At 47.8% G+C, this 18,587-nt stretch overlaps 1 protein-coding gene across 2 annotated transcripts; it reads right to left on the minus strand.

Moving 5' to 3' along the window:
• Positions 1-269: 269 nt before the first annotated feature.
• Positions 270-12,368, minus strand: BATF3 (basic leucine zipper ATF-like transcription factor 3). Of its 2 annotated transcripts, none has more exons than XM_058539818.1 (3): positions 12,221-12,368; positions 9,375-9,479; positions 270-771 (listed from the first exon to the last, which is right to left on the minus strand). In XM_058539818.1, exons 1-3 carry the CDS (start codon positions 12,296-12,298, stop codon positions 586-588), a joined length of 369 nt encoding a protein of 122 aa, XP_058395801.1. In that variant the 5' UTR covers positions 12,299-12,368; the 3' UTR covers positions 270-585. The 2 variants fall into 2 exon arrangements, with proteins under 2 accessions (XP_058395801.1, XP_058395802.1); XM_058539819.1 differs by lacking the exon at positions 12,221-12,368 and adding an exon at positions 9,762-11,641.
• Between the last annotated feature and the right edge of the window lie 6,219 nt (positions 12,369-18,587).

An 18,587-nucleotide genomic window follows, 5' to 3' on the forward strand; every position in this document is an offset into this window, starting at 1 on the left:
TGACCAAGACGGAGGGCTACGCAAAGCATAAGACAAGCACGAGTCACACCCAGCACGCCCCGTCGTGACCCAGCTTGGGTGGCAGGGAAGTCCCATGGGCCTTGACTCTGCAGCCCCCAAAGGTGCCTCCTCCATCTAGCATGGATGTGGCTGTAGGCGAGATGACCAGAAGGGGGATGCAAGACCCACAAGACGCAAAACAACAGAAGATGACCTCTTCAGGAAGAGGAAATGTATTGTGTCTCTAAATTCCAAGAACCTGGCAAAAGGAGAGATGATAATCATCTTTATTACCCAAATTCCAGAGGAAATGATTCTGCATAACAGCGGAACCTACTAGCTGCCAAAGTGGATAAAAAGTGACTCCTGAGGGTGCTCTCCCTGCCTGGATCCACTCGAGGCTCTGAGAGTCAGGTGCCTGTGGGAGTGTCTGGCTGAGCCCAGTCTGCTGAGGACACGGCCGGAGCTCCGAGGAGGTGGCCTGGCCACAGGTCCCTGTGTACACAAGATGCGGATAGAGCCCTCCTCCCAGGTGTAAAAAAGACCAAGGCTCCTCACCCGGCAGAGGAGGATGGTCCTTGGGCTTCATCGGGGCAGGCAGCCAGCCACAGGGTCCGGCCGCGGCACGGGCACAAAGTTCATGGGGCACAGCAGCAGCGGGCACATCTTCTCATGCTCCTTGAGGGCCTCGCTCAGGTGCTTCAGCTCCTCTGTCAGCTTCCCGATCTCTCTCCGCAGCACTGTGTTTTCTTGCTCCAGGCACTCATATTCCTGCGGAAGGCAGAGAACGGACAAAATCGTCTCTGAAACCACATTCTCTTCCTCTGTCCTCCTGGCAGATCTAACCCACGCCAGGATGCTCACCTCCTTCCCAGGAAACCTTTCTCGTTAACCATGTCCCCCTCCACCACTCATATGTATTCATTTGTTTAATGTCTCTCTCCTCCCACCAGGATGAGAGGTTCATGAGGGCAGGGCTTTGATTTTCGAATCAACTTTATTGAGGTGTAATTTACATATAATATCTATTTTAAGTGTATAATTCAGTGAGTTTCGACAAGTGTAAACAGCTATATTGATCAAGACATAGAACATTTCCATCACTCTGAAAAGTTCCCTCACGTTCCTTTGCAGTCAGCCTTTCCTCCCCTCACTGCTGATCTGCTTTCTAAAGGTCTCTGTTGGGTTCACTGTCATAGCCCCAGCTCCTGGAACAGTGCCTAGAATATAACAAATGTTTCTGGAGTGCTGAGTAAATGAATGAAAATACCCCTCGCCTTGGCTTTGCTCCAACAGTCATTTGTTAAGTTTCTACCACATCAGAGTTCACAGAGGCTTACAACTGGAGGGGATCATAGAGAGCCCTTAGTCCAACCCATGCAATGTAGAAAACTTCCCTCTGTAATTCTAGCTCCGTGCTGGGCAGAGGGTGAATTACAGAGGGTGCTGGGCACACTCTCCTTCAAAGGACGGTCCTTGCCATTTCTGAGCTGCTCCATTAGAAAGCTCCTCTTTGTACTGATCCAAAATTTCTCTCTCTTTCAAACCCACCTATTGGGCTTGGTTCCACCTTATGGAACCACATAGAGTAAATTCAAAACTTTTTCAACATCACAGTTCTTGAAACATTAAGAGACAGCTCCATACCACTTCCCCTTAGGTGTCCTCTGAGCTCAACTGTCTCAGGTCCTCTGAGTCCCTTGGGTTTTAGGACCTTCGGTCCCTTTGCCCTCCTGCAGGCCATCCCCAACACACACGCCAATTTGCCAGGAGCTCTGAAAACATATTGCTCCCAAAACGCAGTGCATGATTCCAGGGATCGCCTGACCATGCAGAGGGCAGATGTGTAGAGATGGTCTGCTCTGGGCTAGACCCAAGCCCACAGCCACCTTGCTCTGGGGATTTTCCCTGAGCTGGCAGAGAAGTGCAAGCTTCATCTGCACCTGCTGCTTCACCGTCTATACTTGGATGATTGAGGTTTTGGAGCCCAAGGGCGGGCTTTACATCCACCGCTACTGAATTTCACCCTGTTCTCTTGGGCATCTTCCAGCCTAGCAAAATCTTTTTGAATCTTGATTGTGTCAGCTCATGGATTAGTGATACCACACAGCTATCAGCTGTCCACTAACTTGATAAACCGGTCTTCCTTCTCTTCATCCAAGTCATTAATAAGTTCTACAATACTCGGCCAACAGCAGAGCCCTATGGCATGCCAATAGAGACCCTTTTAAGGCTGACAATCTCATTTAAATCTTGCTGAAATGTTGTTTTCAATAATTTCTAGGTTGATTCATATGGTTAGGCTTTGTTGTACCATGCACACCCATGCATTTCCTGAATTGGGGGCCCAATCTTGTGATGGATTTATCCATCACATCTTTCTTCTTACTGCTATTGTTTAAGAAATATCATTAAAAGTCTGATCTTCTTACAGGCCCTGAGGCACACACAAATTCTCAACTCTGCCCCTGTGCTAATGTGGGTTCTCCTCAACTGGACTGCCTTCCTCTTTTTCTGTGTGGCCCCAGCTCAAGCCCACCACCTCCAGGAAGGCTTCCCTCATCACAGCACCTAATAGAACCACATCTCTCATTGTGTGTGCTGTTCAGTCTTGTATCATATTCAATCTTACTTATGTTAAATAAGATCTCTCCCCAAAGATCAGAAATATATAGGACATAGGGGCCTCTGCTACCCTCTCCTGTACCCCTGCCTGACAGGTCCCAGTGCCAGCATCTACGTGCTCAGTGACCCTCAGCCTTAGTCCTCCATCTCCATCTCTTACCCACTTCCTTCCCTCCTCCCGCTCCAGGAACCTTCCTCTCTCTCAGAACAAGGGATCCAGAGGGGCTGCATGCAGAGGCCATTTGAGCTATTCCTCTGCCTCTGCCTTTCCCAGGCAGGCTCTCAGGGTGGTCTGGAATACTCTCCAAGGCAGCAGGCCTCACACTTCTCCCCGCAGGCTGTCCTGGGTCCGTTTGGCTTCAGGACTACGTGGCCCCATTCTGCCTTCAGCCCTCCTCCATGCCTACCACCCCCAACTCCTCACGCTCTCCTCTCGCCTCTGACAAGCTCTAGCCCTAGAGTCAGAATACAAACCAGCGACAAGCCCTCCACGGGCAAGGGGAGGGTCTGGATGGGAGGATGGGGATGGAGGCCTAGGTATCATAGGAGAGGAGTGAGAGAGGCTGTAGTTCTGTGTAGAGTGCATACACACACACACACACACACACACAAACACACACACACACACACTCTCCACCCTGCAGCTAGAAATGCTCTTCACCTCCAAGTAAGATGGAGAATAGATTTGAATGGTTCCAATGAGCTAACATTTTAATTAGATTCCAAAGAATAGGAAACTCGCTTCCTGTGGCAGAATATTCCAGACTGCCTTTCTGTATTTACTGAACGGTGTGGCAAGATGCTGTGAGCTTCTGAGCTTTATCTCTTGAAGTCACCAGGGGTTGCGCCGCCTCAGGCCTTCCTGAGGGACCATCGCCTTCCCCAAACCCCAGCTCAGAGGGGCTTCATAGCTGCCGTCACAGGCCACCCAGAAGGCCCCTTGTCTGCCTTCTCTGCAGGGACTTTCTCTCCTGGAATTTAAGTTTGACTCATAAATCTGCTGAGGGACTTTTATCAAGCTGAGGAATCAAAAGGAGAGAAGTCAAAATGGCCCTCAGGTGAGACCAGTTCAACAACAACACAAAGAGGAGCCGGGAAGAGAGGAAGCGGAGGTGAGAGAGCACTGAGAGGGAGCAGAGCGGGAAGGGGAAGACCCCCCACACCGAGAAGAAATGACCTGGACTCAACACCCGTGGAAAATAATCAGAGCACATTAGACCCTTTGTGATTTCTGAAGAGATGATCAGTTTAGCCCAAATTTTGCTGAGTTTTGAATCCTCTCCCCCAGGAGGCTTTGAGGTTACCGTGCTGCCTGCCCAGGGTATTTGCCAGGACACAGTCACAAAACAGAGACCTAAAAATTAGAGGCGGTGCAATCACTGCAAATCCCAGATCTGCCTCAGAAAGTACACCGTCTAGGACAGTGATTCTCAACTGGGGTGATTTGGCAGTCCCCGGGAGACATCTAGAGTGTCTGGAGACAGTTGGGGTTGTCACAACTGTGAAAGGTGGTGCCACTGCATCTAGTGGATAGAGGCCAGGGGTGCTGCTCAGCATCCTACAGTGCACAGGACAGGCCCCACAAGGAATTATCCGGCCCCCAATGTCAATAACACCGAAGTTGAGAAACCCTGCTCCAGGCATCTACCAGAGGTTGATCGAGGAATGTGGGGCTGTCTGGGAGGATTCGGGGTCCCGGATGCCTTTGAGGCAGAAGAAAGGATCAAAGACTGGTAAAGAAGCTAATGTGGGTACCCGGGACCAGGTGTGACAACGAAGCGCGTAAGGAAATGAGAGGGAGGCAAAGGCCATCAGAGGTCACAGTCACACACAGACCACATTCCACCAGTGAGAAAACAAACTCTGAGAGGTATGGTAACTTTTCCAAGGTCACGCAGACTTGGGACGTGATTGCTGATTTCAAGGTCAACTGAACTCTCATGCGATGACAGCAATTCTGCTTTTGCTTGGCAGTGCCTGGGACCAAATTTCCCCATGGTGGTTACCAGCAGTCAAGGGTAGCAAGAGCTCAGGATTTTACAATAAGTCTATTTCCAAGCTTTAAGCTAATATACTTCCCAGCAGAAAAATTGTGTCACCAGCAAGGGCTGTACAAATTAGTGTCATCATCAGTTTCTAAACCAAGTGGGGACTGACATGAGGCATTCTCTTAGAATATGCAATATCTGAAAAAACCATGGCAACACATACCACAATCATGTTGCCCAAGAATTTTGTCAGTTTGTGACATTTGGGGCTCCTGAGGATGGCATCGCTGCTTTCCTTTTCTGACTCAAAATTCTTTCTCAGTCTTACACCTTGGTGTGCCTGGCTCAAACCAGTCTGACCCACTTCTGAGCCACTGTTCAGCTTGTCTAGAGACCTGGACTATTCACTTGGGTTCTCATTTGTGAACGTGGACTCAGGCGTGTGCCTAATGTTCAGAGATGAATAGGGGTCGAAATCCCCATGAGAGGTGTAAGCGCCTTGAAGGGATGATTTGAAAAGCCACCGTGAACACCGAGGTACACAGATACTCATTAGGAACCGCTTCTCATCACTGCAGTCCTACTTCTAACAACCACTACCCTGAGGGGAAATTCAGACTGAAGAGCGACCCCAGTCTCTCTCTGGTTTGGCCAGCTCAGGCCCTTCCCCAGCCCTGCCCTCCAAGGAGGTCCTGCCTTGATGGACAGGCCTCTGGCTCTGGACATGGAGAACTGGGAGGGAAGGGAGGCAGCCGAGAAACACAAGAGCTGGCACAGGAGAAGGTTTTTCAGGGTGTTGGAAGTGAGAGAGGCTCAATAATAGTTGGGGTGAGTGAGCGAGGTGGGCAGGACAGAAAGGTGGGAATTTTAAACATCTTGCCCTACATATTTCCCTTCATGGTATTCAAGAAAGGCAAATAAAGATCTTGAGTTACTTTGAGATATTTAGCAATGCTACCCCACAGTATGGGACAGAGGAGTTTATGCGATAGAGGCTTCACTCAAAGCTCTTTTGATGGGCTAACCCTGCTCTCCCGAGGGAGCAGCAGGCAGTCACGGCTACCAGGTGGCCTTTTGCTGCACCCCTTGGTGTCTCCCAATTAGCTGGCCTCATTCCAGGTTTGAGGGGAAAGTTTCTACGCACTGTGTCGGGCTCTCACTTTCCCCACCCTAGATGTGGCCTTGGAGCCCCAGGGGCCCCAAGGGGCTTTCTGCCGTGACCCATAACAGTGTGCTAGGCACCCTACCTTCAACTCACTAGAGCACAGTAAAATTATTCTTCACGGTACTTTTTTGTGTGTGTGGGGAAGATTAGCCCTGAGCTAACATCTGCTGCGAATACTCCTCTTTTTGCTGAGGAAGATTGGCCCTGGGCTAACATCTGTGCCCATCTTCCTTTATTTTATATGTGGGACGCCTGCCACAGCACGGCTTGATAAGCGGTGCGTAGGTCCACGCCTGGGGTCCAAACCTGCAAACCCTGGACTGCCAAAGCAGAGTGCATGAACTTAACCACTATGCCACCGGGCCAGCTCCCCTCACCATATTTTTTAACCAGACACCCACTGTCAATATGGAGATATTTTTCAAAGTTTAAAAAAGAGTCATTTTTTTTTTTTTACTACATTTACTTTTTTTTTTTCACTGTGTTGGCCATACAGAGCATAGATCCCTATAACTATGATGCCCTTCTGGAAGGAGCCAAGGAATTAACAGGGGAGGGATTATACACGTGGTGCCCTTCAGTCCAGAGATGACGTTCCTCATCTGCTACATGTATTTCCATGTTCCTAAGCCAGCCACCTGCTCCCTCACACCATCTTGTGACCAATGACACTTGTGTGTAGCTCGTGACAGCAAAGGTGTGGGCTACAGCTTTGGGGTCTGTATATGGATGGAGCCACTGTCCCGGCCTCCTTGACACTGTGTTTCTCAACAAAACTGGCCTTGCTGAGGTGATCTGCCAGTGGTGCATGATCTTGATCCACTCTCCCACCTCCACAGAGAAAGAGGAGAAGGGGTGTTCTTCCCTGGAGGAACTGGGTTTCACATCAATCAGCCCCATTTCTGGAGAGGGCACTTGGCATAATTAGTCATGTCTACAGATAGCAGAACAGGTTAGGAACCCTATAGAACGGCCTCTCACCCACGGTTCTAAGAGGGAGTAGGCAGAAGTAAATGTGGCACCACCCCTAAGTTTCCCAGGCACCTGGTTCATTTGATTATCAAATCCAACCATGACAGAAATTGAGAGAGACTTATTTTTTTTGACACTGTAGTAAAGTATTTATGTGACCATCTGTGGTAGGCGGAATAATGGTCCCCAAAGACGTCTAGATCCAATCTCTGGAACCCGTGAATACGTTACCTTACATGGCAAAAGGGACTCTGCGGATGCGATTAAGTGAGGAACCTTAAAACGGGGAGATTATCCTGGATTATGCAGGTGAGCCCAATGTAATCACGAGGGTCCTTATAAGTAAAACAAGGAGTCAGTAGACAGAGAAGGATATGTGACAAGGGAAACAGTGTCAGCCGGCCATTGCTGGCTTTGAAGATGGGAGAGGACCACAAGCCAAGGAACACGGAAGCCTCTAGAGGCTGGAAAAAGCAAGAAAACAGATTCTTCTCAGAGCCTCCAGAAGGAATGCAACCCTGTCAACACCTTGATTTGAGCCCAGTGAGACCCATTTCAGACACCTGACCTCCAAACCGTATGATAATAAATTTGTGTTGCTGTTAAGCCACCAAATTTATCGTGATTTGTTACAGCAGCCATAGGAAATGAATATATCTTCCTTGGGAACTCCTGTGCTTCGCAAAGACAGGAATGAGAGCTTACTCCTCTCTTTGTGACCTAAGGGCAATGCCTTGCCCATAGGAGTGCTTAATAAATATTTGTGGAATGAATCTAGTCGACCTTGCTCCATGAAATATCCTATCCAAGTCATTTAGTCACCGCTACACACATAATCACTTGGGACTTACAACGAAGCGTCTTCTAGTGTTTTTTGATGTTAATGCACCTGGCTGGGACTAGAAGCTTCATGAGAGGAAGGGCCCAGGCTGTCCAGCTGGCACATGTGGTTTGAACACAGGGCCATGCACTGTGAGTAGCAAGTTCCCTCGGGAGTTATTTGGTAACGTGAAGCAAGAACCAGGATTGCTCCAGGAGCAAGGGGGAAGGAAGAGAGGAGGCAGAGGGCATCCCCATTCTTCTGTGGAAATTTTACAAAACAAATAAAGGCTAAGAAGGACCGTCCCTGACCCTAGTCTGAAGACCATAGTTTCTTTCTACGGCCCAGCCTTCCTACTTCTAGGAAAGAAACTGACATTTATAATTTATGCCATGCTATGAATTTTTATCAGTGGGTCACCTCTCCCCAGAGTTTGTGCATCGCATATCTGTTCTCTGTTTATTGTTAAAGGGTTTTCAGAGATTGTCATTCCCCCTCATAACACCTCAGAATCTCCTACGCTGTCAACTCCCCCAGAGTGGCCCTGCTGAGACAATCTACAACAAGAAAGCATGGCAGGAGAGAGCTAAATTAAAATCCTTAATTATTCACACCAACCCTGTGCAAAGACAAGAGCACAGGACTGTCACCAATTCCTTGGACAGATCCTCGGATGCCTTCAACGCCAGGTCCTGATATGGGGCAGTTCCCAGGTCCTGGCTGTGCGATTATGTGGGATTATGCATAGGGGCTGAGAGAAATGGAAGATTTTAGGATAAATCCCAGGTTCCTGATTTGGGTGATGAGAAAGACGTCTAGCTCCATTAACTACAATTTGAAGACAGTGAGAAGAGAAAGTCTCAGCGTAAACAGACACTCCATTATGACTCTGCTGCATCCAAGGAACCTGCAGCAGACCCATTTGGAGACATCTAAGCAGACATTGGAGATATGGGGTCTAGGGCCCAGGACAGAAGTCTTGCCTGGAATAATCAATGTCTACCTGACAGTAATCAGTGTTGGCAGCTGATATCGGGAGAACAGATTAATAGATTAAATCTTTCTGGGTGAGAAGAAAAAACAGCAGAGTCTGAAACCCTGGTCACCACCACCATTTAAGAAAACAGACAGTTAGAAAATCTAACAAAGAAACTGAGAAAAAAAGTGGTTAAGAAGGTCAGGGGAAGTAGGAAATGTGGTCTTTTAGAAGCTAAGGACCTTGAAAGCAGGTTTCAAGAAGGGGAGGGTCAATGGTGTCAAATGTTTCAGCAAGGTCAAGCATGACAAGACTAGAAAGAAGGCAGTGCCAGGGCACTAGTGGCCTCAGTGGGTGCAGCCTCTGCAGGAAGAGTGTGTGTGTGTGCGTGTGTGTGTGTGCGCGCGCGCGCGCTGGGTGGGGAGAGGGGAGCAGAAATGAAATCACAGAGGATTAGGGAATAAACAGGAACTGAGGACATGGAGACAGCAGGTCTCTTTTTAAGGAGCAGAAAATTGAGGGATGAAAAGAAAAGAAATGAGACACTAGCTTGAAAGGGAATCAGGATCAAGAGGAGATCTCATTTTGTTTTGATTTATAATGAAAGAAACTTGAGTGTGAGATGCAACCAGTGGGTGAGGGAGAAATGAAGATGCCAGTGAGTGAAGAATCAGAACACTGGGCTGGAAGCATGCAGCAGAATCAGATGTGCATGCGGCTGAATTGGTGACGAGCAGGACGTGACCTCAGGGCCACCACCACAGTGCAGGGCGGAGGACAGCTCCTCTCCGTGGCCCTAACGTGGCTCTGCCCCAACTACAGTCTCACCTCGTGGAGTTTGTCGGCCTTCTGGGTCTGCTTCTTCCGACTTCTCTGAGCAGCAACTCGGTTTTTTTCTCTCCTTCGGACCTTCCTGTCATCATCCTCAGGGCTCTGGGGGAAAGTGTTTGGTCAGGTGTGACGCTGAGGACCCTCGCCTCACCCTTCTCTGCCCTCTCTTCACTCAGCGTTGCTCATCGAGCTTCACCATCTTATTTGCAGTCACAGGTGCTCGTTGCTACACCAGTAGGAGAACAGGAGCCCCTTGTTATGGAGCATTCACCATGTGCCATGGCTGTGCTCAGCTGTTAATCCCCATGACCACCTTGAGAGTGTGTGGTGTGACCGCCATTTAAAAGATGAGGAATAAGAAACTCAGAGACGTTAGGAACTTACTCCAGGTATCACAGCTAGTAAGTGGGTGAATGGGAAGTGGAACTCAGGTCTGTTGGACTCCAAACCAACGTTCATAAACCTCTACCCCACAGGGCGTGAGCCTGGAAGAGTTGTGGTGTCAACGTTGTTCATCTGAGAAGGGGAAAGGCAGAAGGCATCTGCGATGTGGAACTTGTTATGTGCCAGGCCTTCTATTACCATACACAAACAGGTACTCTTGATATGGTGTGCAAATCGTGATGACACACAACTAATTGCAACCCCATCACTCTATCAACACCTCAAATGATCTGAAACACTACAGGCAATATGCTCATTTGAACAACGCTTGACTAACATTTTCTTTCACAGGTCAGAGCAAATCAGAAAGCACATTTATGATGTGTCTTGAAAGTTCTTGGCTATATAAGAGATTTAACCAAACCTAGTCAAATCCTTCAAGAGTTATCCTGAAACAGGCCGGCAGAAAAATGCACCTACCATGGTAAAAACACTCCATTCAGTTATAGAAAACATGGAGAAGTAAAGCAGTATTTGCTTCCAGAACCCTGTGAGAAGATACTAAGGAGTGGGGGGTAGAAATACTACCTTTAAAGAGTTTAAAAGCCCAGAGGTTAGTGGGATACAAACACAGGAAAGCCACTCAATTATTAATATTAATGGAAAGCAAATCAGATAACATAAAACAATGGATATTTTCAGTTATCATTTTATCTAGTCTCATATTCCAAACAAGAGGGACAAATATCATCTCCCCGAGTTACAGCCCGGTAAAGAATTTTCAGCATATCCAAGAATATAAAGCGATAAAAGGAGAATGAATACCATATACAGAAATAATATAACACATAGAAGAGGCCTGGAGACAGTGTTCAAGGAAACAGACAAGGTGTTAAAACATAGTCTTTTAGAGGCAAAGAGGTCTTGGTAAACACAACCAGAAGAAGACCACAGAGGGGAAATGTGGTGTCGAGGACAGAACTTTAGTGTAGAAATGCATGCTTCTGGTTTTGTCTCTTACTGTCAACTTGGCCTTGGGGACATGGCTTAAATTCTCTGAATTTTCAGTTTTCTCATTTATTGTGTGATTCATTCATTCTTTCAATAAGTATTAACTGAGTTCCTGCCATGTGCCAGGGGACTGTCCTGGGCACGGGAGATCCACGCCCTGAACAAACAGTCAGTAATCTCTGCAGCCATCATTCTAAAAGCCTAATGCTTGGGGCTGGCAGAAGAGAAAAGGCGAATTCATCCTAGCTCCTAGCACCCTGTGTGCCCTCAATAACGTCTGTTGAGGTTGCTGCTACTTTTTAACCAGTCCCCCACAGTGCCTGTCACCAAATCATGCCTCTCTGTTCATAATCAGAAAGTCACAGGGCACAACGAAGCAGGCTGCATGCTGCCCTCTGGGAGCTGACGCTAAACTGGATTGATCACCTATCACATGGTCCCCCCGACAGCCCAGCAGAAACGTTTAATCAAGACAGGAAGTGGGGATTAACATATTATTAACCATATCTCAATTAGTTCTCATAAAAATCATGAGAGGTTGAGATTATTATATGCATTTTACAGGTAGGGAAACTGAGGCTTGGAGAAGTTAAGCAAGTTGCCTAAGGCTACTCAGTCTGTGTGTGGCAAATTCGAGGCCCAAACTCCGATCCGTGTGACTCTCTAGCGTCACCCGATGACACTACGGGCCAGGCACCGAACTGGGAAGAGGGGCATAACGACGAAAAGACTCAGTCCTGAAGAACCTGAGCGGGAAGTTCTCGGACGGCCGTTCCTGCGGGCAACATTGTCTCAGAGTACGCAGTTGGAAATGTTGCCGGGACAGCGCGGGACTGGATGCGGGCGAGGGGTTTCCACCAGCGGAGGGGTGGAATCTGCCAACTGCGGGCCCCCACCCCGCACCCCCAGGCTGATCGCTCCCGAGTTCCCCATTCGGCCGGCAGTCGGAGGAGGGTAGATGTCGGGAGCGCCTGGGCACCAGCCGCTCCTTCGGGCTGAATTTCCCCTCTCCGCGCCCTGGCCCCCCCGCCTCGGAGCGGCCGGAAGGGCCACGCGCGCCGACGGTGGGATGGCAGCAGGCGGCGGCGCAAGGATGGCGAGACACCCGGGGCAACGCGGACAACACGTGCCGGGGAGCGTGGACCGGGCCCGGCCCCGCCAGGCGTCGGCGCCCTCCGGTCTCTCCTCGTCCCCGGGCGCAGGAGCTGGTTCACCATCCCGGACGCCGCGGGCACTGTGCGTGCGCCCGGGTCGGACCGGCAGAGACGCACGCCCGGGCTCCTGGACCGCCTTCGGGCCCCCACTCCCTCTGGTCTCTGGCTCCCGCAGCGCCCTCCACCCCGGCACTCAGCAATCACCACCCGGGAACCCAGCGCCCAGCTCCTCGCGCCCCCCGGCACCCCCACCCTCTCATCCCTGCGGTCCTCCTGGGGCTTCTAGTTCACTACCTGCGGCTGCGGCTGGTTCCCGGGTGCCGCGACGCTCCTCTGCAGGACGCTGCCGGCGGCCGGGGGCCCTTGCGACATGCCGGGCGCTCCTCCGGCCCGGCCCGCCCCGCCGCGCAGCCTCGCGGAGGAGCGGCCGCGCGGCCCGCCGCGCCCTGCACGCGGGGCGCTGCCTACCGGCGCTCGCCCGCCACCCGCATCCTCGCGCCCCCGCACCTGCTGGCCGCCGGCCCTCCGCCCCGCCCCCGGGCTTCCCGCTCTCCCGGCTCGCGCGGCCGCTGCGCGTCGCCCGGGTTTCCCCACCCCCCGGTCCCGGCCCGCCGTCCTTCCCGTCCCCAAGTCTGCCCCGCCCCCTCCTTCTCCCACCTCCGCCTCATTTCCTCCTCTCCCCGCCCTTTCGCCGCACTTCGGGGTCCCAAATCCCACCCCTGTCGCGGCTTTCCGCTGGGGCCCCTCTCTTCGTGGAAGTCACGTGGTGGCTCCGAAACCCTGGAGGCAACGTGAAGCCCACCCACAAGAGGCGACGCTGGGGCGGGCGCAGGTCCGGGAGGCGCGGCGCAACTTTTGGGGTCTTTCAGCCGCTCTCGGAGAACTCAGCTTGAGAAACACAAGTGGGTGGTTTGGGGTTGGTGGTTTTTCCCCCGGTCCCATCACGGCATCTTCCTGAGCATCAGCCCCGCCTCCCCCCAGCGCAGGGGTCACAGTTTCGGGGGACTTTCTCCGCGCGGATCAGTCATCCCGGCGCCACTCTCACTCCTTCCGAGGCCCTCGGTCTTCCCGCCCGGGAGGCTCAGGCCAGGGCAGGGGGCAGCCGGCTTTACCGAGTCCCACTGCGCACCCTGAGAGCCACGGGCGCCCCGGGGCCTTTCTGCGGGGAGCACCTGCTCTGCCTTCACCAGTCCCGCGGGGCTGTGGGAGGGAGCAAGGTGGGAGCACCCTGGGGCCCCCAGGGTGAATTCCCTCGGTGGAGGGTGGGGAGGAGGAGGTTGTCCGGGAGAGAAACAGTGACCGGGCTTCCCTGAGAGCGAATCTGCCACGGTGCAAGTCACTATTGACGGGTTCGGGAATCTGGACTCGCCATGCTAATGTTAAAGGGGCCAGATCCTTTCTGTTTTTCAAGATTCAAGTGGCAGATGCGTGACTTCACGCCAAACTGGGGACGGGTTGAAGGGACTGCGCTTTCCTGTCCACCTACCTGTCAGTTACAAGATGCAAAGTCAAGCAGTATTGTTACGTGGTCCCAGCAAAGAAGCAACGAGCGGTTACGGGTTTGTGGTCTGCATACTGTGAACACGGGCAAAGAAAGATAACCGCGAACCTGGGTGGGAGGGTGAGAACCAAGACCAGGAGATCAGACGTGCCTTTCGAGTGCGGTCGCTTAAGACTTCAGGCTCGCGGGCAGCAGCGGGGATGCGGCTCGGGCACTTCGGACTCCCAGTCTAGTGCACGTGGCTCTCTGCCAAGATTTAAGACCCTAGCAAAACCTTTGAAAAGCAGCTTGCGTGAACTTGGCTGCCGGGCAGAGGGCAGGAAAGCAAGTGGAGATTCTTGTCTGTGTGAGCAGGGGCTTCAGCCAGACAACCGAGAGGAGAGTGCAGGTTCTAGGCAGCCGGAGGACAGAGGGTGGGCGCAGCACTTTAAGCGACAGTGCCGTACCCCACGCCGCCAACGCTGCACAGCGGAGCTATCTCTACACTCGGTTATCTGCCTAGATTTCTCTTCTCATCTCTCTTGTCCTTTTCATCACTCAACATAACTCTTGGTTGCCCGCGGGGCCACGCAGGCACCCCTATGTGCCCAGCACAGCGCTCCACACACAAGTGCTCAGTAAATTTATTGCAGCAGGTCGACTGATAGCCCTCATTCTTGGAAACTTAACAGGACTCTTAACAAGATAGAGAGACCTCTGGGTCAGGTAGTCTTGAATTTTCAGAAGTGCTTTCCCTCTGCAATGTTGTTTATGAGTGGAAAGGGCAAGGTAAAAACACAGCGGACATTTAGGTGCACTCCCACACCGCATTTTGGTTATTGCTACTTTCCTGTTCTCACTGAGCCACACCGCATTCCAAGTCCTCTGGGGCTGTACCTTCCACCTCACTCCTCAGGGAGCCTGAACCCTCGCCCCAACACACAAGAACTCTTCATATAGGCATTGGCCTACTGTCTTAGTTATTCAAGGGTTTCTTCAAATATATTTAAAGGAAGAGCCTTGGTTAGCTAGTTACCATTTAAGGAACAGATCAGTTTGACCTACATAGCATACATCAAAGTGAATGGATTAAATAATTAGACATAGAAAATAAAATTAGGGAGATAAAGCAGAATTAAATCCTTTATTCAAGCCCGGGGATAAGACAAAATGGATAGAATTTTCTAAGATGGCATGTCATAGAAGAAATCACATTGGAAAGATCTGAATTTAAAAAGAATCTTAAATTGTTTTAGATGACAGTATGACCAGAAATTAAAAATGTATAGATTGGGAAAAATATTCACAGTAAATACGACAAAGAGTTAAAATCTCTATTATATATAAGCCCATGAAAAGGAATAAGAAAAATATTGAGACAATCTCCCAAAGGTAAACTGAACAAGTGACATGAACTGGCATTTCCCAACAGAGGAAATAATCAAGGAAAATAAATAGAGGAAAAATACATATTAAAATAAGAAACGTTTTAAAATATTAAATTAGCAAAATAAAAAGTTGTATCAAATGCTGGTGAGAGTATGGTGAAATTAATACTCTCATATTTCACTGGCATCATTGTAAGTTGGTACAAACCTAATGGAAAGCAATTTTATTGTAACTTTCAAGAACCATGCAAGACTAATCACGTTTTACTGAGTTTTCCCTAGAAAACTTCCAGAAAGTCATCCTAGGAAGATCATTGAAAATACTAAAGAGAAAAAAATACTGTATGCATTAAAAGTTCATAATAATATTTTTGAGTGAAAAATTTTAAGCAACATAAATTTCCAATTATAGGTGAATGGCTAAATAAAATATGTTATAGCCATGGGGTAGAATATTATGAATCTTTAAAATTATATGGCAGACAAATTTGCCACATGGAAGATTTATTTAATATGAAGCAAAGTGAGAAAAAAATCAGGATACAAAAAGTACAAGTATAACATGTATAAAAATTTGTGCATAACATTACTGTACTGCACACTTAAAAATGGTTAAGATGGTAAATTTTATGTTGTGTTTTTTATACCACAATGAAAAAGTGTGTGCATATGAGAAAAAATTGGAAAAGAATCCACAAAAGGGCTAGCTTCTTTGTCTTGGTGGTGGGATTATAAGTAATTACTTTTGCTTGTCTTTTTAAACTTTTTGAAAAATTGTTTTATAATGTTAAAACATTTTATATTTACAAGTGATATTGCCTTCCCTGGCACTGAGCTCGTTTGTCACACCAGAATGCCAGCACCTCTCTGACCAAGTAGGATGCTCTAATAACAGCCTGTTTTCTACTTTTTTGTAATATTTGCTGGCTCATTTTATTCTCCTTAAGTCAAAGGAGGAAGAAAAATGAAAATGAAGAAAAGATAAGCAAGAACAAACATTCCAAATGTCTTCTTTTCTTCTTCTACTTATCTTTTTATTTGTATTTTTTTCCTTTGAACTGGGAAGAGAAATTATATTAGAGGATTTGGCAATTTCCTATTACTACCGCAATGACCCTGGATTACATCTTTGGAGGCAGGGAGAGGAGGTGTAGGAGGTTTATAGCTCAGTGATCAAATCCTCTGATGATTCACTTCACAAGAAGACGGTTATTTATAAAAACGTGTTGCTCAAATGCTAGAAACCTTGCCGCTATTTCACCTTTATTTTTTTCTTTTAGGGAAACTGGCCTTCCAGGAAGGGCACTTATACTGCTCTTTCTCAGGAGGTGGTCCTGTGGGCTTCTGCTGGGGCTAGAGAAAGGAAAGTTTAAGGCAGAGACCCCTGCGTTTGCTACAGTCTGGCATTGTCTCAGGCACTGTTCTAGGCACTGGGATGCTGCAGATCCGCACCTCCTGGAGCTCACATTCTAGAGGAGGGAGACAGACGATAGGCAAAAGTATTTAGATGATGATATGGAGAAATATAAAGCAGGGGCGAGAAATAGAGAGTAGTAGAGGGGAAAGCAGAGTGCAATTTTAAATAGGGAGGTCAAGCAAGCTTTACCTGAAGGAGGTGAGAGAGGGAGTCATGTGAACAGTCCAGGAGCAATGGTCCAGGCTGCAAGAACAGCAAATGCAAGAGCCCCAGGGGAGTGTGCCTAGCCACTCCAAAAACTGCAGGAGACTCATATGGCTGGAGCGGAGTGAAGAAGGGCTGGATACCTAGAGGTGAGATCAGAAGGCAAAGGGCCAGGTCCTGCAGAGCCATCTGAACTATTATTGGCTTTTACTCAAAGTGAGATGGGAGAACATTGCAGGCTTTTGAGCAGAGGTGTGACGTGACCTGACTTAAGTTTTTACAGGATCACTTTGGGCACTGTGTAAAGGACAGACTGAAAGGGTGAGGAAGAAACAGGAGTGAGGGTTTGGAAGATGTTGACAGCGATAGAGGCTGAGGCAAATTTGCCAGGAAGTCAATGATCAGAAGCCTCGAGGCCCCTCACTTGCACCGACCCCTTCCAAGGCCTAGAGGGGCCCTAGCAAAGAGTTCACGTGGTGATAGGTTGTAATAAAATTTGCAAAAGTGGGATATTTTAAGCGTAAATGGTTAAGACCACTGTCTCTTTTCACCGCGACTTCCCCCCAGTCCCTTCATGTCTGGTGATGTTGAAGTGGCTGTGGGCATTTGGGGGACCTTGGGAAGGAAGGTTTGTTCAGAGATATATTATATATTGGGATATATGTATGTGGTTTGTAATCATTTCTGTCTAGAGTCATATTACTGCTAGTTATATGGCTTCCAGGAATATTCCTACTGTCCACTGTGCTAACTCACCTGACAAGGTACATTGTACTGAGACATGAACATTCCTACACTGCCAGCCACCAAATCTATGTGGGTGGCAGAAGAGAAGCAATGTTTGAAGTATACGGCCCTGGAAGCTAATCTCTGAAAATTCTTCAGATCGTCGCACATGTAAAATTATAAGCAAAGGATTCAGTTCTTGTTATGTCTCATCAAAACAGTGTCCCCTCCTGCCAAGAATGAAGTCAACAAGACAGCTTATACAATTATAAATGTACCATAAGGAGTTTGTTGTTGTTGTTGTTAATGGGAGTGGCATATTTAATAAAGCTTGAATATGGCATTTTATCTGCTATTTGGAAATATGTTGTGGAACATTTTCAATCAAAGTTAAAAAGTACAGACTCCTGATTTGTTCTTATATGAAGGGCACCATCCTTTGCCAGCTCTAAATTTATTTGTGTATTAAAAAAACTGGGAACAATGTATAAAATTAATGAAATGTAAAAAAGAGATAAAGATAAGCAATTAAAATCAATCGAAATTTTCTGACCTCAGTAAGCAAATTGCCAGCTCTCAACTTATCTGTGTATTTAAAAAACTGAGAAAAATATATAAAATTAATGAAATGTAAAAAAGAGATAAAGATAAGTAATTAAAATCAATAGAAAATTTTCTGACATCAATAGCAAATTGTAAAAACAAATTTTGGATTATATTAGAAGCAATAATTCATTCAGAAGAAAAACAAATAGAAGCAATGAACAGGTTCTTGTACTGTCTGATGATCCAGTAATGAGGCAGAGTGGATTATATAAACACAATGGAAAAACACAATTCTTGCTGCTCACATCTGAAATATTGGCATTGGTGAGGATAATATGCTACTACAATGAGGACATTGGTAACAAGTTGGTTAACAAATTGGTTAATGAGTGTCATCAATTCTAAGAATATTTAAGATGAATCACTGGAAAAGAGAACATGACTGCCCTGAAATATTACAACTTACCCGTTAAAAAACGTACAGGTTTTCCCAAATCTGACAACAATTCTAAAAAATTACATGACATTACCAATAATGCATTGTGAGGCTAAGAGAAATTATCTGACTATTTTTTTAATCAAATTTTCATTCACCACATGGAAAGACTGAATTATCTTTCTAGTCTATTTATAGAAAAATGATATTACAGAATCATTGTCTTATGAAGAGAGCAAAGAGTATGCAGAAAAAAGTATTATGGAGGTATGTCAGGAAATATGGTATTTTTCTTAATTTTTTTGATGTTTTTGGTATTTGTCAGTTTTTTAAATTTGTCATTTGTTATACCTTTTTCTTTTTTTGGGGGGGTGAGGAAGATTTGCCATGAGCTAACATCTGTGCCAGTCTTCTTCTATTTTGTATGTGGGTCGCTGCCTCCGTATGGCTGACAAGTGGTGTAG

Source organism: Diceros bicornis, chromosome 4, assembly GCF_020826845.1.
Source record: "Diceros bicornis minor isolate mBicDic1 chromosome 4, mDicBic1.mat.cur, whole genome shotgun sequence".
NCBI lineage: Eukaryota > Metazoa > Chordata > Mammalia > Perissodactyla > Rhinocerotidae > Diceros > Diceros bicornis.